Below are 24,450 nucleotides of genomic sequence, written 5' to 3' on the forward strand. Positions count from 1 at the left end.
ATCTGCACACTAACATTAACAGGTGGCAAAATGGAGCTTCAGTCCAGGGTGACTTGGAGAAACTCTGGGATTCAGCCAACAGAAGCTTCTAAAGTTTTTCAAGGAGAAGTGGCCAGTCCTGCTTCAGGGGGAAGAATAATCCCATATATCAGGGCAGGCTGGGTCCTAACTGGCTGAGCAGTGACCCTGCGGAGAAGGGCCTGGGCACTACGAGAGACACCATATGAGCCAGTGGCGCATGCTCACCAGGAACAAGGTCAACTGCATATGGGGCTGCATTAGGAGGAGCATGGCCACCCCAGACATCTTGAGTTTTCATCCCCCTCCAGTGAGCCGTGCTGTGGCCACACCTGGACTAGTGTGTCCCTCTGTGGGAATTCCTGCTCTAGACAGGTGGGGAGGAACTGGAGAGTGCCCAGAGGAGGTCTGCACATGTCCTACACTTTAGGCCCCAAACCCCGTCTTTGCAGACCTCTTCCATACCTACTGAATCCCAGGAACATGCTGTCCCTGGAGAACCACTGTGCTCTTCAGGCAGCTCCAGATTCCCCTCCTAGAGGACGGGTGTCCTTAATGTCACCTGTGTGAAAGCCCTAGGTACATCCCTCAGTTACACTCACCATCTTACCTAGCATCAGACACCAGCTGGTGACTCATAAATCCAGTCCTATGTCTCTAAAAGGTGACAAACAGACACTAAACTTTTTAGTTCTGAACACATGGAGGAAAAGGAGCTTCAGGGGTGCAGTTCCTCAGGCCTCTTTGGAGAAGGAGCCCAGCCTGAAAGCACTGCACCAGCGAGATCCCATTTTATTACAGAGATGACACGAGAGAGGCTAACTCTGAGCCAGTGTTAAACATACTTTTATCAGGGCACCAGGTGCACTTACACATGCAAAGCAGGTACATGACTCAGATGTAGTGACGCAAATGCAAACGTTTGTGTAGGAACATAATAACAATGAACAACAATAACAGCAGCAATAATGATAAATACAATGATTAAAAATACTAAACAAACAAGAAAAAAGGATGGAATCAGGTCTCTGGGAGTCATTTACGGAGAGAGGTCGTAAATTTCTCACTCTTGGAAAATGTCCATGAAATCAGTTTCCTAATGGCATCCTTGAGCTCCTGGTTCCTCATGCTGTAGATGAGGGGGTTCACTGCTGGAGGCACCACCGAGTACAGCACTGCCATCGCTAGGTCTGAAAATGGGGAGGAGATGGAGGGGGGCTTCAGGTATGCAAACCCTGCAGTGCTGACAAAGAGGGAGACCACGGCCAGGTGAGGGAGGCACGTGGAAAAGGCTTTGTGCCGTCCCTGCTCAGAGGGGATCCTCAGCACGGCCCTGAAGATCTCCACGTAGGACACCACAATGAAAACAAAACACCCAAATGCTAAACAGACACTAACCACGAGAAGCCCAACCTCCCTGAGGTAGGAGTGTGAGCAGGAGAGCTTGAGGATCTGGGGGATTTCACAGAATCATAGAATCATAGAATCATACAGGTTGGAAAAGACCTCTAATATCATCGTGTCCAACCGTCAACCCAACACCACCATGCCCTCTACACCATGTCCCTAAGGGCCTCATCTACACGTCTTTTAAATACGTCCAGGGATGGTGACTCCACCACTTCCCTGGGCAGCCTGTTCCAAGGCCTGACCACTCTTTCAGTAAAGAAATTTCTCCTAATGTCCAGTCTAAACCTTCCTTGGCACAACTTGAGGCCATTTCCTCTTGTCCTATTGCTAGTGACTTGGCAGAAGAGACCAACACCCACCTCGCTACAACCTCCTTTCAGGTAGTTGTAGAGCGCGATGAGGTCTCCCCTCAGCCTCCTCTTCTCCAGGCTAAACAACCCCAGTTCCCTCAGCCGCTCCCCATCAGACTTGTGCTCCAGGCCCTTCACCAGCTTCGTTGCCCTTCTCTGGACACGCTCCAGCACCTCCATGTCCTTCTTGTAGTGAGGGGCCCAAAACTGAACACAGTATTCAAGGTGCGGCCTCACCAGTGCCGAGTACAGGGGCACGATCACCTCCCTACTCCTGCTGGCCACACTATTTCTGATACAGGCCAGGATGCCATTGGCCTTCTTGGCCACCTGGGCACACTGCCGGCTCATGTTCAGCTGTCGACCAGCACCCCCAGGTCCTTTTCCTCCGGGCAGCTTTCCAGCCACTCTTCCCCAAGCCTGCAGCGTTGCCTGGGGTTGTTGTGGCCTAAGTGCAGGACCCGGCACTTGGCCTTGTTGAACCTCATACATTGGCCTTGGCCCATCGACCCAGCCTGTCCAGGTCCCTCTGCAGAGCCTTCCCACCCTCCAGCAGATCAACACTCCCGCCCAACTTGGTGTCGTCTGCAAACTGACTGAGGGAGCACTCGATCCCCTCGTCCAGATCATTGATAAAGAGATTGAACAGGACCGGCCCCAGTACTGAGCCCTGGGGAACACCACTCGTGACCGGCCGCCAACTGGATATAACTCCGTTGACCACAACTCTCTGGGCTCGGCCGTCCAGCCAGTTTTTTACCCAGCGAAGAGTGTACCTGTCTAGGCCGTGAGCCGCCAGCTTCTCTAGGAGAACGCTGTGGGAGACAGTGTCAAAGGCTTTTCTGAAGTCCAAGTAGACCACATCCACTGCCTTTCCCTCATCCACGAGGCGGGTCACCTGGTCATAGAAGGAGATCAGGTTGGTCAAACAGGACCTGCCTTCCATGAACCCATGCTGGCTGGGCCTGATCCCCTGGTTGTCCCGGACATGGCTCATGAGCACCCTCAAAACCAACCACTCCATGATCTTCCCCGGCACCGAGGTCAGGCTGACTGGCCTGTAGTTCCCCGGATCCTCCTTCTGGCCCTTCTTATAGATCGGCATCACATTGGCGAGCCTCCAGTCGTCCGGGACTTCCCCAGTTAACCAGGACTGCTGGTAAATGATGGAGAGCGGCTCGGCAAGCTCCTCTGCCAGCTCCCAGAGGAGGATTGTCCTGGGAATACGGCAGGAAGAAAGGCCCTTCTTGTACAAACAGGGATGATAGAGACATTTCCATCCTGTGCGCATGGCTCAGCCTGGCAGAAGGGGAATGCCCAGTGCTGGGGGGAATGTGCTCAGTAGTGCCCGATGAGCTGACCTTGATCTCTTTTCTTCCTTCACTGCCCACACTTGGATGGGCCTCAGGCAAACATCCATGAGCCTGGAGAATGCCAAAACTCCTGGGCTGATGTCCCATCACATCTTGGTTGTTTCAGGAGCATTAGCAGGGCTTTGGAAGAAGCTGCACAGTTTGTGGAGAACTCACAGCCATTGCAGAACCTCAGAAAACCACAGCTTTGTGTTTGAAGAATGAGTCAATGAGGACAGAAAGTCCTCAGTAAAGCTTGGGACATGATGGGGTGAGAGTGAGGTGGGGAAGCAGGACTGGTGGTTAAAATCTGCAGAGAAAGAGGTACAGGCACAGAACAGTGTAGGACAGCCTGTGGAGGGGATGGCCCCTTTGTGGGGGCTGGGACCCCCCAACAGAACTGAAATCCTTGTCCTTTCGACTATGGCTGCTGTCTCTTCCACTGTAGCCCCTGAGAGGACACCAGTTCCTTACAGCCCCAGCACTTCCTTGCCTCCTCACCCACCCTCCACACAGCCTGGGAGGAGTCCTACTGCAGCCCTGCCCTCGGCATCGCACCCCCCACATCTCCCTGCTCCCTGGAAGAGCCCTGAGCATCGCAGGAGGGAACGGATCCCCATTCCTAGGGCATGGGGGTCAGCGCTTGAGCATCTGCTTGATGAAACACATCAAGGCCTTTCACAGTTGCCTGCACATCTGATCTTCAACCTGTAAGCAGTGCCTCACCGTTCCTGCTTCACCGGCCCCCAGAGACAGTCGCCTTGTCATCTCATTCCCTCCATGATCTCTTCAGTGATGGCCCTCAGGGGGACTAAATAACACCTGCAGAAACTTGGAGACGTGCTGCTGACTTTTCCTTCTCCAGAGGCCAGTTCAGTCTTCTTTCAGTATCTGCAGTTCAGGAACTTGGCACCAGAGGGCTCATTAACATGCAAAATGCCCTACCCAGCCAAGTCTCTGCGCATAACTTTCCTTCATTCCTCTGTTCTTGTGTGGTTAATGTGAGAGGTTTCAGGAGTGTAGTCAAAGTGAAAAGTTTTCAATACTAAATATCAGTAAGAAACCATTTCTTCTTTTTCCCCTTCTTCTTTTTCTGCTTACACATTCAGTGGTACCAGAAAACTCCAACTGATATTGATCCTCAGCATCTCCTAACGGAGGCTGAAGATGTAGGGAAGTCAAGGCCCTGTATGTCAGACTGGCAGTCTTTGTCCCTACCTCCAACCCCACCATTTCTCCCATCAGCCCCCTGGGACTTACAGCACCTTTGTTCAAACCTGAGCTTTCTCCACTACAGTCCGTAGCTGCATGTTTCAGCCCATTGGCACCAACTCCCACCCGCTTTGCTTGGAGAACGAGCTGCACGCAGACACAGAAGGATGTTTCTTAATTCCAGCAAACAAAACCAAATGAAGGCATGGTTCAATAAAAAATAAACCACACTCCTCTGCTGTATATTAAGTCCACCTTACCTCCTCTGAAGTCCACTTTCCACAGTGGATGGCCTTAGACCAACAGAAAACACATTTTTGTGTCAAGCACAGACCCCAAGAACCCCCAAAGCACTCCCTGCCCCAGACTCTGTTTCTCCATACTCACTCAGAGCGAGTCACACGCTGAAGTCATGAGCTCCCTTAATGCACAGAGGGAAGCAAAGAGGCAAAGTGCATGGAATGCTCTCTTTTGAATAGCCAAATCTGCACTAGTCCCAACATAGCGGGGTTACAAGAGCGTCTTCAGGTAGACTCTGCAGCACCTAGACCCACTCATTTCTCATTCTCCTCCAGTGCTGGACACCTTGGGGGCAATTGTCCAGGCTTCCCTTTCTACTCAAGGGAGAGAAAGGAGTTGTCTCAACTGAGATACTTTGGCCTACCCTGCCTGTCCACCAGCTCCTGCTCCAGAAAGGCTCCTGTCAGCCCTGGGTAACATTTCCCAGTACCATGTGGGGTCTTCAGCTACCCCTGGGAATCTCAGAGGCAGTGGCCACCCCAGCCTGGGCAAGTGTATCAGTCCCTGAAGGAAGATGTTAGGCAGAAGTTGAAACATATGCAGAAACGACCTCGGTGTAATAAGTGTGTAAGAAGGCTTCATCTTGACAGCTTTGACACTGGTCTGTAAATTCTCATTTTTTTTCACAGGCCATGGACATGGACCAGCAAGCTGATGACACTTTCTCTCCCTCGATGTAAATACAGATTTCTACATCCGGTCCCTTTTCAATGGTAACATTTGAGTTTGCTCAAGCAGCTACTGAGTTGATTCCTGTCCACTGAAGGCTGTTTTCCTCTAGAGTCCTGCCTTGAGGCGCAAAGGCCTGGGAGACCTTGCTGGTGATAAGAGCACATCAAATATCTCAGATCTATCCATACCTACTCTTACTAGATTTAGGAGTGATCCCATATTATCTTTGCTTCTCCTTGAACTGTCCCTGAAGTAGTAACAGCTCATTATGGTGCCCTTGAATTTACATCCAAGTTTCAACTGAGTTTTCATAGAGACCATTTCTGTGCTTGGAGGATGCTGTCCTTGAAGACCAGCTGCACTGAGCTCTGCTGCCCTTCAATGCTGCTGACCACGAGACCGCACCAGAACTCCCCAGAAGAGGCCAAAGTCTGCTCCTCTGATATCTGGCATCTACAGCCTTCAATTCTCCTTCCTGACTTCCCTCAGGAGCTGGGACCCCACTGTTTCAGTGTCAGGACAACCAAGGCTTACACTGACCTTCAGTCCACTGGCCAGCTCTCACCTGCTTGCAAGTGTCAGATCCAGGTTTGCATTACACTTGTTGGCCGATTTGGCAGCCATGCTAAGAAGTTCTCCCAAGACACTCCAGAAGCTGCCTGGACTCTTTGCATCCTGCTGTGTTCCCCTTCCAGAAAATGTCAAAGCCATTAAAGTCCCCCAGTGAGGCCCCGGGTTCTGCAGCCAGAGACTTCTTTGAGGTGCTCCAAAAAGACTCTGCCCTTATCATGCCTGTGGGTTCCTCATCTCCCACTCTTACGTCACTTTTACTGGCCCCTCCTCTGACCCACACTCACAAGGGTTCACCCAACATCTCACTGGCCCCATGAACGACCTCCAGACATCCAAACAACTTCTTCACTTTGAGGGAACCCCACTCCTGAGCCTTCCAGCCTGTCTCTCCTGAAAAGCCTGTACCCATCCATTGCAGCACCCCAAGCTGTGTCACTTCTCCCACCATGCCATGGCACTTCCTCCATGCATGTCAAAAAGCACAGGCTCCAGCTCGTCCTGGCTGTGCCCCTGGCTGAGGCCATCAGTGCACATTTGGGCTGTAGCACTGCAGGTGCAGCCCCAGGCCAAGCTCTCACTTGGATTAGGCAAACCTGGGACCAAGAGTCCCAGCCCCGGTGTGTGCAAAGGCTTTGCTTCACAGCAGAGACATGCCGGGGTGGAGAGCAGGTGGAAACAGAAAGCTGAACCTGGGTGCCAAGAGAGTGAGCAAACCCTGCTGTCCCCAAGGGCAGAGAGGACCAGGGCTGGGAAGGGCAGCCCTGGCAAGACATGGCTTTGCTGTCAGTGGGGTCTCTGCTGTCCCCGAGGGCCTTTGGTGGAGGTGAAGCTGATCTCCAGGAATGACAAGGTGCTCCTGACCGGCCACTGTGACAACTGTTGGTCTGGTCCTTGACTGTGTTCTCCAGGGGGTGAGGGAAGGTTGGTGGAGAGAAAAACCAGAAGTCTGAAGGTGTAGGCACACGCGTGGTGACCCTGGTGTGATGGGCTTCCTATCCATGGAGTGCCCTACCTCTACTGGAGAGAGAAGGGACGGACCTTGCCACGCTGCAGGGGTGGCAATCAGTTTCTGGCCCAAAGGCCCTGGATCTGTCGCAATGCTGTCTGGGTGTCTGTCACACCCTCGCTCTGCATGGGGATGGCTTTCCTGTGTAGGACCATCGCTGTCCCTGCCAACGGCATGTCGCTGTGTGTGAGAGCCTTGGCACCTCACCTACCATTACAGGCCTGTAACTGGCCTTACATGGAATAACTGCCCTGAAGTGGATTGGGCAATGCGAGAATGTTCAGGACACCACCGCCATTAGAGTCAATGGAGATCTAGTCAACCTGGCGGATGGGAAAGACAGAGAGGAACTGAGCTCTCCCTGTGGTACATGACTCCATCAGATGAATCCCTGCGTAGGCTGCCCAGAACATAAAGAAGAGAGACAGGCTCCATCATCCTAAATGTGGGCATCTGATGTCATTTCCACTGGCCAGAGAGATTCACCTCCAGCCTCCAAGAAGGTGCCCCCAGATGCTGCCCTGTCTCTCAGCATTGCTCCACTAGAGCTTGCAGCTAGCTCCAGGTATCTTGGACCACCTCTGGCACTCCAAATGTCCCCAGGTCTTTGCATGTGACCACGTCAGCCCTGGCCTCCATCTCCATTAATTAGCAGGGAGCTGAGAGAAGGAGCTGACATGCAGGTGTCTGCTGTGTGCACACCTGAGCTGAGGCCAGAGGAATCCCACCTCCTGTGGGCTTGTGCTGTGCGTGGGGGGCAGCTGAGCCCACTTCTAGCCCCAGGGCCACAACCATGGAATGGGGGCTGAATCCCTTCCCTCGGCAGTGCTAAATGAGGTCCTTCCCTGTCCCTGTCCGGGTGTCCTGTGTACAGATGGGCCAATGAAAAGGTGATTCCTGGAGCTGACTCTTCTTCAGATGGGAGAAATGCCCCTGCTGGAAAGAAGTGTCTCTCCGCAGCTGAGAGAGGGACCATCAGTGATGGCTTCAGGCTGTTCCCAGCAGGTTCCCTGGAGGCGCAGGGACACGTGGAGGGAGCCCCGAGGGGGCAGAGCAAGTGGTGCCTTGGGCTGGTCCTCTGCTGCTGAGCTGGGCTGGGCTCCTGGGATGGAGGGAGCTCCTGGCAAGCGGGCAGCGCTGCAGAGAGACAGCTCTGCCCAGGAGCAGGGCTGGGGGCACTGCCTGCAGGCACCGAGGGGAGAGGAGCGAGGCAGAGAGAGGTTAGAGGCAGTCTGGGCTGGGAGGGTGCTGAGAATGAACGGGAGGAGAAACCTTCACAGCCCTCGACACGGTAAGTCTCCGGGTGCAGGGCAAAGAAGCTGCAGTGCCTGGAGAGATCTCCAAAAGCTGGCACATGCCACAGCCTATGGGACATTTCCGGAGGTCTCTCCCACCTTCTCTGGTGTGGAGGAGGAGGACATGGTGCAGAGCAGGGCTTCCCTGCTGCACGGTCAGAGGGACAGGGCATGAGGGCTGCCTTCTGCTGGGGGGGACTGCAGGGGTGTGCAGGCAGGGGTGCCCAGGGCTGTCCTTGCGAGCAGGGTCCCTGCACCCCAGGGGCTGTGTGCTGGGGCAGGGACTCTGCCGCCTGCCAGGGTCAGCACTCAGCCTGCCCGGGGAGCTCCCCATGGCGCTGTGGGGAGAAGCTGTGGGTGGAAGGAGCGAGCCCCAGCAGGGCAGGGTCCTTCTGCTGTCGAGAGGGTGCTGCCGGGGTCAGCCCTGCTCACATCTTCAGATCACTACAGGACTTTCCCAGAAGACTTTTGAAGAAGCACAGCAAGGCAGGAGCTACCTGTAAATCAAGTGTCCTGTTCTTTCTATCTTGTACTCTGGGTTGCCTGGGTGGGCAATGGGACATAGAAATTAATGTCTCATGTCAAGAGGAGGCACTGAATTTCCAAATCTGTTACTCTTGGAGGTGAATAAAGCAGGGAGTATGAGAAATCAACACACCGCGGCTTACAGACAGCATCAGTACAACTTCTCCAGGCTCATCAGGGTTGGTCTGATGATCCCATCAGAGCCTGCATGGACAGAGAAGACATTGCGCAGTGCCCGGCTGCTGGGAGGGGTCTGCAGGGCAGAGCTGAGCACACAGCGGGTGGGATGGGGTCTGTGAGCGCCGACAGGGAGGAGAGGTGGGGACAGGGAACCAGCTCTCGGCAGGGACAGCTCCAGGCAGCAGAGACCTGGGCAGGGGGTGGGAGGAAGCTGCAAACAAGCACCGGGGTAGGCAGCACAAGGGAAAGAGCAGGGCAGCTGGGTAACAGACTGATGGACACTGCAGCTCACCTGACTGCACTAAGCCACAGAGAGCTGAGCCCTTTTGCCTGTCCTGTCTCAAGACTCTTCACATTTTCAGTCATAGAAATGAGCATTTCTACCTCTAAAAAGAACACTCAGCAAATGTGGTGGTGGACAATAAAAAACAGAGACAAAATTCTTATAAGGACACGCTAAGCCTCTCTTCTGCAGCCCACGCTCTTGAGAGTCATGAGTGCAGATACTGATCTTTTCCATTAAGGGCGGATGACATCTGACATCCCTTGGGAACATCGGAGCTGTCACAAACCAGCTGCCAGGTACCCACTGCAGCAGAGAAAAGCTGGCTCCTTGGCCGTGGACAGAGGTCCTGCTCCTCACAGCACACTCAGTCAGCACAAACCAGAGAAGGAAATGCATTTCAATTTTAGGGGGGGTGAATTTCTATGAAAAAAGGATTGGCTTTGCTTGCAGAAGTCTGTCATACTTTTTCCTTGTCTATTCCAGTTTTGAACAGTACCCCTATGCCAAGAAACAGCAAATGTCCAACGGCAGCTCCATCACCCAGTTCCTCCTCCTGGCCTTCGCAGACACGCGGGAGCTGCAGCTCTTGCACTTCTGGCTCTTCCTGGGCATCTACCTGGCTGCCCTGCTGGGCAACGGCCTCATCATCACCACCATAGCCTGCGACCACCGCCTGCACACCCCCATGTACTTCTTCCTCCTCAACCTCTCCCTCCTCGACCTGGGCTCCATCTCCACCACTGTTCCCAAAGCCATGGCCAATTCCCTCTGGGACACCAGGGACATCTCCTACGCAGGATGTGCTGCACAGCTCTTTTTCTTTCTCTTCTTGATCACAGCAGAGTATTGTCTTCTCACTGTCATGGTCTACGACCGCTACGTTGCCATCTGCAACCCCCTGCACTACGGGACCCTCCTGGGCAGCAGAGCTTGTGTCCACATGGCAGCAGCTGCCTGGGCCAGTGGGTTTCTCTATGCTCTCCTGCACATGGCCAATACATTTTCGCTACCCCTCTGCCACGGCAATGCTGTGGACCAGTTCTTCTGTGAAATCCCCCAGATCCTCAAGCTCTCCTGCTCACACTCCTACTTCAGGGAGGTTGGACTTATTGCGGTTAGTGTCTGTTTAGCATTTGGATGTTTTGTTTTCATTGTGCTGTCCTATGTGGAGATCTTCAGGGCCGTGCTGAGGATCCCCTCTGAGCAGGGACGGCACAAAGCCTTTTCCACGTGCCTCCCTCACCTGGCCGTGGTCTCCCTCTTTATCAGCACTGGCATATTTGCCAACGTGAAGCCCCCCTCCATCTCCTCCCCAGTTCTAAATCTGGTGGTATCATTTCTGTACTCAGTGTTGCCTCCAGCAGTGAACCCCCTCATCTACAGCATGAGGAACCAGGAGCTCAAGGATGCCCTATGGAAACTGGCCCAGTGGACGCTGTTTCACCGACAATAACCTGCCTCCCCTTCTCCGCACAGTCCCCAGAGTTTATCTTAGGCCACGAGTCTGCTTTTTTCTCTTGTGATAATCCTTCCTATATATAATTTTCTGGGGTTATACTACTTGTCTTGAGGCTTGATCCTGTTGTGTCTGACTCTTGCCCAACACTGTGTCAGATGTGGCATGGCCAATAGCAGCTCTTCAATAACACGGGGTGTCCCAGGTGCAGTGCCTGAAGGCTGGGCTTTTTCTCAAATTTGCTTCCAAGAAAATGTCCAAGGAATTGATCTTTCAAAAAATCTGTTCTCCTTTTGTTCTCAATGTTTTGGGAGTTAAGCTCATGGTACCACTGGGTTCCACCGGACCAAATGGTCTGGATTTAAGAGCTCTCTTCTTGGTGTCCAATGGCAGGGGAGCTGCTTCATAAGCTCCCGTTATCTTCTCAGGTTTCTTCAGGATGATGTCCTGGTTCTGGCTGGGACAGAGTTAACTTTCTTCCCGGTAGCTTGGGGGGTGTGCTGTGTTTTGGGTTTGGTGTGAAAGGAGCGCTCATGGCCCATTGATGCTTTGGCTGTTGCTGGGTGGTGCTTGCACTGGGGGGAGCACACTCGGGGTGGTGGACCCAGCTGGCCAATGGGGTATTCTATACCATGGGACATCATGCTCAGTATAAAAACCAGGTGTGTGGGGGGCTCGCCCCCCGTTTGTGACACATGGTCGATGGTCTGTGAGCAGTTGCATTGTGCATCGCCTGCTTTGTATATTCTTTTATTGTTGTTGTTCTCATTGTTATTATTACTGCTCTACTTCATTTTATTCCAATTATTAAACTGTTTTTATCTCAACCTGGGAGTTTTCCTGCTTGGGCCCTCCCGATTCTCTCCCCCATCCCACTGGAGGGGGGGTGAGCGAGCGGATGCATGGGGTGTATTTGCTGGCTGGGGTTAAACCACGACAGTCCTTTTTGGTGCCCAATGTGGGGCAGCGAAGGGTTGAGATAACAACAAATTAATTAGCGCATATTAAGGAATTTATATCTGTTAACATATTAATTTGTTCTGCACCATGCTCTTGTTTTTACTGTACCTGTTAAAGATTGGAGTTGGGTTTTGTAGTCTGGTGTGCTCTGCAATTATTGATGATGTTTTGCTGTGTGTGCAGGAAAAGCAAAATGGGGAATTCATTCACACTTCCCATTGGCCAGCAGATGTTTAGCCACTGCCAGGAAAGCATCATGTGTGTCAGTTGCTTGGGAAGACAAATGCATGACCACAAATGTCCCCCCTTCCTCCGTCTTTCCTTGCGGTTCTTTTGTTGAGCATGACATCATTTGGTACAGAATATTGCTTTGGTCCGTTGGGGTCAGCTTTCCCAGCTGTGCCTCTGCCAACCTCTTGCGTACCCCCAGCCTACTTGCAGAGGGGGCAGAGTGTGAGAAGGAGGAAACCTTCAGGCTCTGCAGGGACTGCTCAGCAGTAGCCAAAACCCTGGTGTGTTACCAGTGCCGTTTAGTAACAAACCCAAAGCAGATCACCATACGGTCTGCTATGGAGAGAATTAACTGCATCCCAGCCAGACCCAGGACAGAGCTACAGGTCATAGAGTCAGGGTGAGGAATGAACTAAGTCTTGTTTAAATGACCTGAGGAAATCTGTGGATCCCAGACCCTGGCTCTTATGGGGGACTCGGTCTCCCTGGTGTTCACTGGTCAAGTGAGACAGCAGGATGCAAACAGTCCAGGAGGCTTCTTGTGGAGGTTCTGGAAAAGTTCTTAGCACAGCTGCCAAACGGGCCACCCAGTCTGACGTTCACCTGGACCTGGTACTCCCAAAGGAGGAAGAGCTGCTCAGGGATGTGAGGACCAGTGTCTGCCTTGGTAAAGCTCCCAAGAGGCAGTTTGTGGCTGTTGCCTCTGTCATATCATTGGCCACTGCAGAAGAGAGCTTGGCTCCATCATCTCTCCAGGTGGCTGTAGGCTCTTACTAGGTTGCCCCATGCCTCCTTTAGCAGCCTAGAGAGGCCCAGTTCCCTCAGACTCTCCTCACAGCTCCTGCTTTAGGCCCCTAGCTCCACCTTGGCAGACCTCCTCTGCACCCTCTCCAGTTTCTCCACTTTCCTTTTGAAATGGGAGGCCCACTGGCTCCTATGGCATCGTCCTGGTGCCCAGGCCCTTCTCCTCAGGGCATTCCTTAGCTGGCCAGGTCTCCACCCATGCTGCTGCATGGAGTTGTTGTGCAGCTTGTGGGTTGAGATCAAAACAGATAAGAGGCGAAAGAAAAAAGGTAAAACCAAACATAAACCAAAACCAACAGGCACCGCAAAGGCAATCACTTACCCCCTCCCACAAGCAGACTGACACCCAGCAGTCTCCCAGCAACAGACACCTTGAACAACAAAAAACTCCTCCTCCTTCTTCCTCTGTCCCAGCTTTTCTTGCTGAGCGTGACATCATATGGTCTGGAATATCCCTCTGGTCAGTCGGGGTCAGTTGTCCTGGCTGTGTCCCCCCACCAACTTCCCGCCCACCCCCAGCCTACTCACTGGGAGGGAGCAGAGTCAGAAACAGGGAAGCCCTTGACGCTGTGCAAACACTGTTCAGCAACAGCCAAAACACTGGTGTGTTATCAACACTGGTTTAGGCACAAATGCCAAAGACAGCGCCACAGAGGACGTTAACCCCATCCCAGCCAGACCAGTACACTTGAACCAGGGGACCAGAAATGGACACAGTAGTGCACTGGTGGTCTAATGAGTGATGACCACGGGGAGACAATCATCTCCCTCTCTTTTTTTCATGAGCTCTTCTTCACACACTCCAGGACACTGCTGGCCTTCTTTGCCTCCAGGTCGCACCGGATCGTGTGGATCGCTGCTGGATCGTGGTTTGCCTTCTGTCCTCCAGCACCACCAGGGAGATCTTAGCCTTTTCTGCAGAGTTGCTCCCCAGCCCCTGCCACTGCAGGGTGCCTCCTCTGGGTCATGGATACAGGTGTTAAACTGCACAGGGCTCAGCAGAGTCCCCTCTGCTGCCCCACAATCCCCCAGTATGTCCCACTGGCCTCCAGGTAGAGCATAGCCCCTTCATCCTGCACTCTCAGCCTCATCATCCAACTGGTGGGCTACCCATCTGTTTGCCTACCCATCCAGACTGGAATGGCCTAACTTGGGTACAAGAATATTGAGGGAGACCATGCCAAAAGTCTTGCTGAAATGGAGGTCAATGACATCCACTCTGCTCCCCTCCTGCACAAATGGAGTTACTCCATCATGAAAGCAATCAGGCTGGCGAGGCATGATTTACCCTTGCAAAGTCCACGCTGATGCTCTTCTCTTTCAGGTGCCCAGGAATGTCACCCACGAAGAGCCATTCAATGGCTCACTCCTCACCAAAGTGAGCTTGTGCAGCCGGTGGTTCCCTGGGTTGCACTTTTGGCCTCTGGCAAAGATGGGTGCAACGTTGGTTTGTCCTCACTCACAAGAGACCTCTACCAATTCCGTGGCCTTTTAAAAGGGGTATACAAGGAAATATTGATCTTGCCCTGTAACTTCATTACCACTGTTCTGCCTGTTATACGGTGTATTCAGTTTCTCTATTCTTTCCTATATTTTCACCTGTCATGATACAATGGCCATTTCTAAAATCATCTTTTCAGATGAAGACTGTCGAGACCAAGGCCCTTTCCATTATTCTCCACTTTTCTCCTCCCCTTAGTCTTTCTTCATTCCGATACCTCTCACCTATGCAGCTGCTTTGAGCTTCAGGGAGTTAAAAGCTTGCCTGTCCTTCAGTAGTCTCATTGGCTCTTTAGCCAACTCCTTCATTAGGTTCCTGTCTATCTTTTTGTATCTGTCTCTCGAAACCATTTCTGATAAGATTATCCCTTGGAGAGAGGCAGCCTCATTAGAGGCAGCTTGTACTTAGCATATGGTTACAGAGTGTGCTTTATTGTTTATGCAGACTGATCATGCTTTAATTTTCTTTCCTTACAAATAGAAAATATTCTTATGTGGCCTGTGTGCAGCCAGTTCTCTGAGGAGAGCAGGTGGGAGATGGTGCCATGGAGCTGTAACACCCAGCTGCAGAGATCAGTGGAGAAGTCTGATGCAAGGAAGAGTGATGTAAGTCCCAGATGGCCAATGAGAGAAATGGTGAGGTTTGGGAGGTGAGGAGCAAAGTTCTCCGCACAGAGTCAGACCTCAAGGGACTGCTTCTCCTGCCTGCCCAGACCTCCTGAGGAGACACCCTGAATCACTATCACTTGGAGAATGCTTCCATCACCTCTTCCCTAAATTGAAAAGATCATTTTTATTAGATGCACTTTGAAATCTTCCTTCTTAACTACTCTGTGAAACCTCTCTAATTAGTTGTACAAGTCTTGAAGACTTGAAGAAAATTACATGGCTCCTTAAGGCTTTCTATATTTTAATGATTCCCACGGTGTGTTTGGTGCTGAGTCCATGAACCTCAGCTACTGAGAGAAGATTGAAGAAACTGCTCAAGAAGTCAGAAGTAAAACTCAAAGTACCTTGAAGTATTAATGGGTCCCACTGAGGACCATTACTGACAAAGCCTCCCCATGGCCTCGTTAGAGCAGATCATTGGAGGCCATGCTTGCAGGTAGGCAAAGGCACTGTGCAGGTGGCTGTAATGCTGAGAAAACCCTTGGTTTATTTTAGGAAGCAGAAAGGCCAAGCCCTCACCCCCAGGCCCTGGGAAGGCAGACCCTGTCCCTCACACGTGGCTCAGGGCTCTTCTTGGGAGCAGTTGGATGTGAGGGTGAGCAATGCCAAGGGTAGGAAAATTCTATGGTACCTCCTGGCCTCCCAAAGAAGGGGCAAGAAGGAAGAAATGAAGTCCAGAGCCTCAAAAGAAAGTTCCTCCTTGTAGGCCTTGGTGGCAGACGCAACTGCCTTAGCCAAGGGGACACAGACCTCGGTCCTGTTGAGCCTTTTGGCCTTGACAGAGCCCTCAGCCATCTCTGCTGCAGGCTGTCCTACACTGTCCCATGCCTGCACCTCTTGTCCTCCAGGCTGTAGACACCCATCTTGCTTTCCCACCTAGCTCTCACCCCAGCATTTCTAGACCTTCACTCATGTCTCTCCACCCTCACTGGCTTTTCCTTGAAACACAAAGCCATGGGCTGATCCAGACTCCCTCTGGGTGACCTCTTACAACCACAAGGCTACCCTTTGAGTGAGAGTTCTTTTTCCTCCCCTCCAGTCTGAACCTTCCAAGCTGTGCTTTGTGGAGGTTACCTTCTCTTCTCACTACCAAGAAAAGCTCCATCACCTCTGAAACGAGCCTTCAAACGCTTGCAGGCTACTACTGTGGTGCCCTGAGCCTCTACTTCACCAGGCTAAAGAAGTCCAGGACCTTCAGCCTCTCTACACAGGCCCCAAACTCCACCCTGGCAGATCTCCTCTGGACCCTGTCCAGTTCCTCCCAATTCCTCCAGACCAGGGAGCCCCAAAACCAGACACCGATAATCCAGTTGTGACCACACCAGTGCTGAGTCAAGGGAGATGATAACTCCCTTGTCTGGGTGGCCACGCACCCCCTAAAGCAGCCCCATATGCACAGCCCCGTATGCAGGTGGCCTTATACCCGGTGAGTGTGTACCACTGGCTCATATGGCATCCCTTGGAACGGCCAGGCCCTTCTCCTCAGGGTCACTCCTGAGCTGTTCAGGTCCAAGCCTGCCCTCATGTATGGGTTTACTCTGCCCCCAGTAAAGGACTGACCACTTCTACTTGTAAAACTTCATCAGGTTTCTATTGCCAAACCCCAGAGTTACTCAAGTCCCCCTGGAGCGAAGCTCTGTTTGGACAGCTGTTAATGTGGGGGTACAGATGGCCCACCAGATTTGTGGTGCCTCTGACAAGAGGACAGCACGAGGAACTGCAGGACACTACAGATAACAGAAGGAGGTCCTAGTCTAATGTAATTGCTGACCAAGGTAGGAACTGCCCTGGTGACAAGCTCAGAAACACCAAATGAGGGTACAAAGAAAACCAAACTAGGGCCAGGGAGGGAAGGGTAAACAGAGACGTGCTGTTTGCATGGGAGGGTACAAGGATGGTCAAGAGGAAGAAATTGTGAGTGGGAAAAGAGGGAAAAAGGAAAAGAAAAGTTGAAGCACTGGAAAGGATCAGGGCTGTTTGGGGGTACCTGCCAAGCAGCCCTGCATCTGAGCAACAGCCTGGAGTGGGACAGGAAAGCCACAGATCATCCGACCAAACTTCTTTCTGTCCGACTTCAGCGGTCACTGGGAACCTGAGTGCTTTGCATCCATCACGAAGGGAAGATCTGTTGTGGATGGAAGCGCAGAATCATTCATGCTGGAAGGCACCTCAGGAGGTCTCTAGGCCAACCTCCTGCTCTCAGCAGGGTCAGCTACGGGGTCAGAGCAGGGTGCTCAGGGCTTCATTCGTTTTGGGCTTGAAAAGCTCCAAGGATGGAGATGACACAAGCTCTCTGGGAGCTCTGCTCCACTGCTTGGCTGTCTTAATGGGGAGAGCTGTTCCTCCCTTGTTTCAGCTGACACCCATTGGCCCTCATCCTCCCATCATGCAAAACAGGGGAGAGCCTGGCTGGCTTTGTACCAGAGAAGAGATAAGGTGGCTGTTATTAGGGCTCCCCAAAGCCTTGTCCTCTCCTGGCTTTGCACCTTTGCACAAGGAAGGTCCATGGCATGCTGGGCTGCATTAGGAAGAGCACTGCCAGATGTGACGGATGCACTCGACCTCTTAACCAAGCCAGCAGTCGTTTGGTACAGGCTCCAAAGGAGGTAAAGGTCTGAGCCGTGGCCGGGCCAAGAACTCCTCTGGTTCCGGTCTGTTCTCTGAGAACCCACAAAGGAGCCGAGTGGCTCGGTGAACATTGATACACGAGCTTGGAACACCCATCATGCGCTTGACACATGAATAGCTGGTGGCTTTTCCAAGACTCATTTATCAAGGAACAAAGAAAGCTGTGGGTACAAGGAGCCTCGTGCATACCTTTCCCATCGCATGTAATTTGACTATGAGCCAACCACTTTATCCCATTAATAGGACAGCCTAAGGGAGCCTTCTGTGAGCTCTCCCTGCTAGGCAGCGTGGCTGCATGGCGGTGATCTCCCCTGGAGCTGGGAAACCTCTCAAGGTTGCTCCTCGAGGCAGAGAGACCTTTTACCAACGGCAGATCTTTGGTAAGTGACTGATAGCATGCTGAGTTAATACTAATGAAACACTGCTAATCCATGTAACTATTAAATAGTAATTACTATCAACTTTGTAGAGATAATTCCGTTAGACATAACCTGTTGTCCAAGCCTGAGACTAAGATTGGATCTGGCTGCACCTAAGCTCCATCAGGAGTTTAGAAAGCAAGAGGGTCCACTCTGAACCTCGTGACTCAACGGGAGGGTCTTCCTTACCCTTTTCGTCTCTGGTCTCTGTGTGAATCACTCTAACTCGAGTGTAACTCAATTTTCCTTTGTATGTTTCTTCCATGCAGTTGGAGGTCTTCTAGCAGAGGTCCATGGTCTTCCAAGTCCTCAGTCATTACCAGGGCCTAAAATTGTGTCCCTTCCTCCAGTTGTCTAAAGGAGACCTCATCCTCCTTCTAACCTTCATCAGGAGGTTTGGTGATCCATTGGACATCAAGGAGTGAGTGAACAGTAAACCTGAGCCAGCGTGCAGGTATCGAAGCTGCAGTGAGATGGAAGGGCCTGGAAAACAATTCATCGGCAGGAGGCGATGGGAGAAGGCGCAGTGCATGTGGCACCTGGGATGAAGTGATACGCTCAGGTTCGTCTCTGGCTCAGTGCTGCCCTTGCACATTGACCAAGCCCCAGCTCAGAGCAGAAATTCTCGTTACCGACCGTGGGTGCCAGATGCTGTTCCTGCTCCCTCCTCCCGGTGCATTAATCCCACCTTCTGTGTATCTGCAGGGCCCTGATAATGCTGCTGGGTGGGCACCATGGATGGATTGGCAGGTTTTCTGCATGTTTGTGACTGATCTTTCCTGTTGCTTTTAAACAGGAAAACCTTGATCCGTACTCCCCAGGAACTAGAGAAATGCAAAGAACTGATGATGACAGAGGTGCCGATCAAGGGAGGGAGTGTAGGTTAGTTCTGCTTTTAAATTTTCTTGCCTGTGTTCTAGCCAAAAGCCTTGTCTTAAACAACTGAAAGGAGCTGAACTGCTGGCTATTTTTCATCCCTACACACTTCTGTGTTGCTACGGACTTGACCAGCCGTAGTCATGGACTCTGAGCCTGTCCTGTGGTGAGGTCAAAGCGGGTATTCAAAAAAAAAAGTGTGCTTTTCCACAATGCTTCCAAGATTGAAGAGAAGAGCTGGCTGTGGGCAGGTGGGAATGCCCAGGAACGGGCAGTGTCACTCAGAACGGGGCACAGCGGTGCGGGTACAGCCGCAGCGTGACAGTTTTCATGGCCTGAGCAGCACAGCACGGATTTTCAGGCAGCACTGGCTGCCGGGGGGATGCGAGCAGCTCCTCCAGAGTGTGGGCATGGGGAGGGGAGAAGACAGTGCTGTTCCTGGGGGAGTGTGGCAGGGACAGAAAAGGCTGTGGCACCAGTTGAGCCGCTCAGAACTCGAGCAGGAGATGATTTGGGCAATACCTGGAGAAGTCAGCGTCTTGTACGTGTTGCGCAGACTGCGTGAGGCCTGACCGCCTTACGAGGCGAGGAAAGGGGTGTGAAAGGAGCGTTGGGGTGCCAAGGAGCGGGGATGGAAGCGATCACAGACTCATTGCTCAGTGTTCCATGGGCTGTCTGTACACCCCGTGTAACTCACCGTGCATTCAGAAAGAAGTGCCACCCTTTTGGTGAAAAGAGAAGAAAAAAAAAAGGTAATCTGTGGCAGAGCTAGAACCTGGAGTGAGATTACCATGCTTAGTCTCACCCTTCTAGAGTATCGAAAACATTTCCCTGAAACACTTTCCCAAAGTCACAAGGCGTGACTTTCTGAAATAGCTGTTTTCCTAGGAGCTGCCTCTGAGCTCAGCCAGCTGGGAGAGTCTTGCCTGCTGTTAGTCACTGCGGCTGATGACAGCTCTCCCAGCAGTCCTGGCAAGGACAGAACAAGAGGAATCCTTATGCTTCTCTGGGCTGATTGTAATTTCTGGAACGTGTCTTGCATAAGTCGGTCTTCAGGTTTTGCAGGTTGTAGGTTTGGGACGATCTATTGGGTCATTAACATGATGCTAATTACAAAACCCGCTGCGATGGGGTTGAGAATCAGAAGGGTAAAAGTGAGAAAGAAATTTGTGGGTTGAGATTAAAACAGTTTAATAATGAAAAAGAAATTGTTTAAAAAATTTTAAGGAAAAGAAAATAAAACAACAGAGAGAGGGAAATAAAACCCAAGAAAAACAAGCCATGCAAATGAAAACAATTGCTCACCACCAACCGACCGATGCTCAGCCAGTCCCTGAGCAGCGGCCCCCCTGCCACCCTCCCCCAGTTTTATTGCTGAGCACGACGTCATGTGGTGTGGAACATCCCTTTGGTCAGCTGGGGTCAGCTGTCCCAGCCGTGTCCCCTCCCAACTTCTGTGCACCCCCAGCCTGCTCGCTGGTGGGGTGGGGTGAGGGGCAGAAAAGGCCTTGACCCTGTGTAAGCGCTGCTCAGCAGAACGAAAACAGCCCTGGGTTATCAACACTGTCTTCAGCACAAATCAAAACACAGCCCCATACTGGCTACTGTGGAGAAAATTAACTCTATCCCAGCCAAAACTAGGACAGAAAGGCATTTTGGATTCCATACAATTTGCAAGAGTGCTTGAACAGTTTCATGTTATGTTGAGGTACATAGTTATAAAGTCATCAGAAGAAAGTGAAGACAAAGAAGATGAAGATGGCAAAGATACTCAAAAGCGTTACAACCTTTGACAGCAGAAACACGTCATTTACAGTTTATATGAACAGTTTTCCTTCAATGTATTGTTCTTTTCAAAGATTTACGGACGATGTTTTGCTATTTCCATATCAGAGTTTAGTGATTTAACGTAAGACTCGCCACTGAAATGTAAGAAAAATGACTGATGTATCCAGGAAATAAGTGTAATTACATAGACCGGATAGTTTTACTGCTGTAGTTTACAGGTCTCCTTAAAACGCAGGTGTGTGTTTTTTCACTTGTGCTGTGCAGTGATTAAAAAAAAAAAAAACACCACAAAAAAACACCCCGAAACTTCCCCTGAAACTAGAGGTGGATGAGACCTATCACATTTCCGCCTCTTCCGCTACCCTGCTTTCTCTTAAACTTGTTTGTATCACTGTCACAAATTCCTTCCTCACTCCAGAGCCAAGACAATGTCAGATATTTTTTCAGGCCGGTCCTCTCCTGTCAGGCAGAGATGTCCATGCAGACGTGCTCGGTCACAGGCCCTGCTGCAAGAGGACGAACGGGCGGGTGCGTGGTTGGTGGTGGTTCTCCCTTATCCACAGTGCTGTCAGTCACCTCAGGGAATGATGCTTTGGGGGGGTTTCAGATGGGTGTAATTACAGAATAAGTATGTGATTATTGCCGCGGGAGTCTGGGGGTATCAGAAGAACAAAGAGGTGGGGAGGAGAGATTTTTCACAGCGCAGCTTTTGTGGGTGCGTGACGACGATCATGGAGGTGGTGGCTGAGGTTCTGTCATGGACGTTCTTTTGTTCTGGAACTGAAGCCCCAGTCGCCCCTGACAGCCTTAGTCAGGCGACTGTACCTGGGAGCGCACCGGTTCTTTTCCTGAACCTGAAGAGAATCCCGGCACAGGGAGAGCCTGTTTGGAAGTTTTAGCGGTCTGGGGGCAGAGGCCAGCTGGGGGCGGGGGCCCTCGGGGCGGGGGCTGCTTCTGCTGGTGCCGTCGCGGCCGGCAGCTCTCGCCCCTCCCAGAGCAGAGGCAGTCGCTGCGCGCGCACAGCGCTGGCTGCTCTGCAGAGCCGCGGCTGCTCTGCCCCGGGTCCTGCTCTCGGCCCCGCCTCTCCCCTTCCCTCCCCCTCCTCTCCCCCTCCCCCTCCTCCCCTGTCCCCCCTCGCCCGCCTGTGCCGGTCCGTCCCTCTGTCCCCCCTCCTCTGCTCCCTCTGTCCCTCTGTCCTGCTGCTCACCGCCACGTCCCTGCGCCCCTGCCCTGCCCCCTTCTCCCTGCCCCCTTCCTCACCAGGGGTTTCCTTCCGCCACTCCCCGCCCCCCGCCCTCCGGTCCCTCTGTCCGTCTGCCGCCCCTCCCCGGCCACCCCACCGCCCTGCCCACCCCCCTCTGCCGCTCTCTCCCTCTCCCCTCCTCCTCCCGGCTCCACCGGGGCTCCGGGACCGGGGCCGGGGCAGCCCCGGGGAGGGGCCATGGGGCCTGGGGGGGCGGGGCCGGGCCGGGGGCGGTGTCCCCCAGGGTCAGAGAGCGGGAAGGAGCGCCCCGGGGCATGCTGGGAGCTGTAGTGCTGGGCATGGGGCTGCCGGGCAGCCATGTTGTTCCCGGGGCATGCCGGGAGCTGTAGTGCTGGGGCATGGGGCTGCCGGGTGGCCATGTTGGTTCCCGGGGCATGCCGGGAGCTGTAGTGCTGGGGCACGGGGCTGCCGGGCGGCCATGTTGGTTCCCGGGGCATGCCGGGAGCTGTAGTCCTGGGGCACGGGGCTGCCGGGCGGCCATGTTGGTTCCGGGGCATGCTGGGAGCTGTAGTGCTGGGCACGGGGCTGCCGGGCGGCCATGTTTTTCCCGGGGCATGCTGGGAGCTGTAGTGCTGGGCACGGGGCTGCCGTGTGGCCGTGTTGGTTCCCGGGGCATGCCGGGAGCTGTAGTCCTGGGGCACGGGGCTGCCGGGCGGCCATGTTGGTTCCCCGGGCATGCTGAGAGCTGTAGTGCTGGGGCACGGGGCTGCTGGGCGGCCATGTTGTTCCCGGGGCATGCCGGGAGCTGTCGTTTCCCCACGCTCAGCTTCCCGGCAGCCATGTTGGCCTCGGGAGGCGCGGTCTCTGCTCCGGCTGCGTCTCGGCTGAGGTGAGGGCTGGGGCCGCGCGGGGGGGGTGGGGGAGAGCTCCAAACCGCCCGGTGCGAGGGGCTGCCGGTCAGCTGTAAACCAAGATCGTACCTGCAAAAGAATTTGAATAGCTGTCTTTATTTCCCGGAGTGAGCATACAAGCACCGGGGAGCAGTTTGCAGGATCAGAACTTCAGCCTGCTCTGGGTGATTGATAAACCCTCAGGAGAGGAAAGAGAAACCCCACTCTTTTAAATACAGCTCTATTTATCTTGATATTTCTTCTTGTTAAATTGTGTTGGCGGTCAGAGTCTAAGCACGTGGTTGAACTGTTAAAAAATCAAGATATTTAAGGATTATTTACTCTATTAAATCCTCTTACAAGCAGTGCACTCTCTTGCCCTGTGAATAGTAGAATGGCATGACTGGTGATTTTCCTTTTCTTTTCTAGAAGGATGCATTTATGAAGGCAAAGGCAGGGTACGAGTGGTGCCCCACAACAAACCAACCTGTGAAAACCCAGACATCCTCTGCCACAAACAGGAAGAAGCTATGGGCCTTTGCTTCAGACTCTGCAAAAGATTGACCAAGCCCGAGGAAAGCGACAAAAAGTGAAGAAATGCCACAGCGTAACTTCGGGATGGCAGGTGAGGTTTCCGTCCTTGTTCCTCAGATGTAGCAGCCTCGCTTTGTTTGAGGATGCGGCGTTGGAATCGAACCGCAAGACCAGTTTTCTTTACTGCACGTGGTGCTGTAGCGCAAGTCCCTTTCATGTCCCAAATTAAGGTGCCAAGACTCTCGTTAAACCTCTGCATGAGAACCTAAAATTCCTTAGTGCTTTCAAGAGTCAAGTCCAGACCTGTGGCATATCCTAACCCATAACCATTTGGGGTCCAGATTGGATTGATTTTTAATGCAGGCTTATGTGCTGTTAGAGATTTCCCTTTTCTAGTCAAAAAGGAAAATGCTGATTGTGTGCATTCTTTTTCCCTTTCAGAGAGTGTTGTACTGTGTTTAGTAATTTGCTGTTCACAAAGATAATTTATGGGTGTCTATGAAGTTGGAGGTGTTAACGTTCTTGCGGATGAATGTACCAGTGGAGCTAGCTTTTTGCATTTAAATCAAGAGAATGTAATTTAATTTCACTTAAAATGTGCTCTTTTGCCCACTATACCTTGGAGGGGTGGATTCTATCCTTTTAAACATTAAAAAAAAAAAAGAAATCAAATCTATGAATAAGTGTAGGTGGGGCGCCTGAACTGGTGAAAGGCAGAGAATCTCTCACCGATATCCACAAATAGCAGAACTGTTGCAATCCTGACCTTGAAATACAGAGACGTTAATGTTAAATACTGGCAGCTTAAGAACAGTCAAGGTAGAAAAAATACTTTTTTCCCCCCATCAGCCTTCTTTCTTTTTTTTTCCTTTTTGCGATGTAAAGTTTATAATTTTCTAAATATTGATGTATTTGAAAGTTTGTCATATCCTACCTCATTTATGACAAGCGTGTGGCAGATAGGACTTTTCTGATTAGAGAGATTGTGAGCTGGAGAGCGGAAAATGGTTTTCTGGAACAAGTGTGAAAGGATAAATCGGGATAAAAAGCCTTGTATACCCTTTTACCGGTTGAGTGGTATGAAGATTCCTGCAATGAAATTCCTTCTGGCTATGAAGGAACTGTGAAATGTGACCAAAATAAAGTTCTAGAAGTCTCAAGCCCCTTCATCCCATTCTGCTGTCAGAGGAATAACTCTTATGCTCCTCAAGGTTTCTTGACTTAGCAGGAAGCACAAGTAGGTCGTGGTCTATGTGGCTGCTGTCCCCACCGCTCCTGCTGGGGTATCCAGCTGTAGAGCTTCTGAGTACAG

The 24,450-nt window shown here is 52.2% G+C and overlaps 1 protein-coding gene across 1 annotated transcript; it reads left to right on the plus strand.

Moving 5' to 3' along the window:
• The first annotated feature begins 9,696 nt into the window (after positions 1-9,696).
• LOC142076214 (olfactory receptor 14I1-like) lies at positions 9,697-18,653 on the plus strand. The gene is made up of 2 exons (XM_075138594.1): positions 9,697-10,141; positions 18,643-18,653. Exons 1-2 carry the CDS (start codon positions 9,697-9,699, stop codon positions 18,651-18,653), a joined length of 456 nt encoding a protein of 151 aa, XP_074994695.1.
• Positions 18,654-24,450: the final 5,797 nt, after the last annotated feature.

Source organism: Calonectris borealis, unplaced genomic scaffold, assembly GCF_964195595.1.
Source record: "Calonectris borealis unplaced genomic scaffold, bCalBor7.hap1.2 HAP1_SCAFFOLD_35, whole genome shotgun sequence".
NCBI lineage: Eukaryota > Metazoa > Chordata > Aves > Procellariiformes > Procellariidae > Calonectris > Calonectris borealis.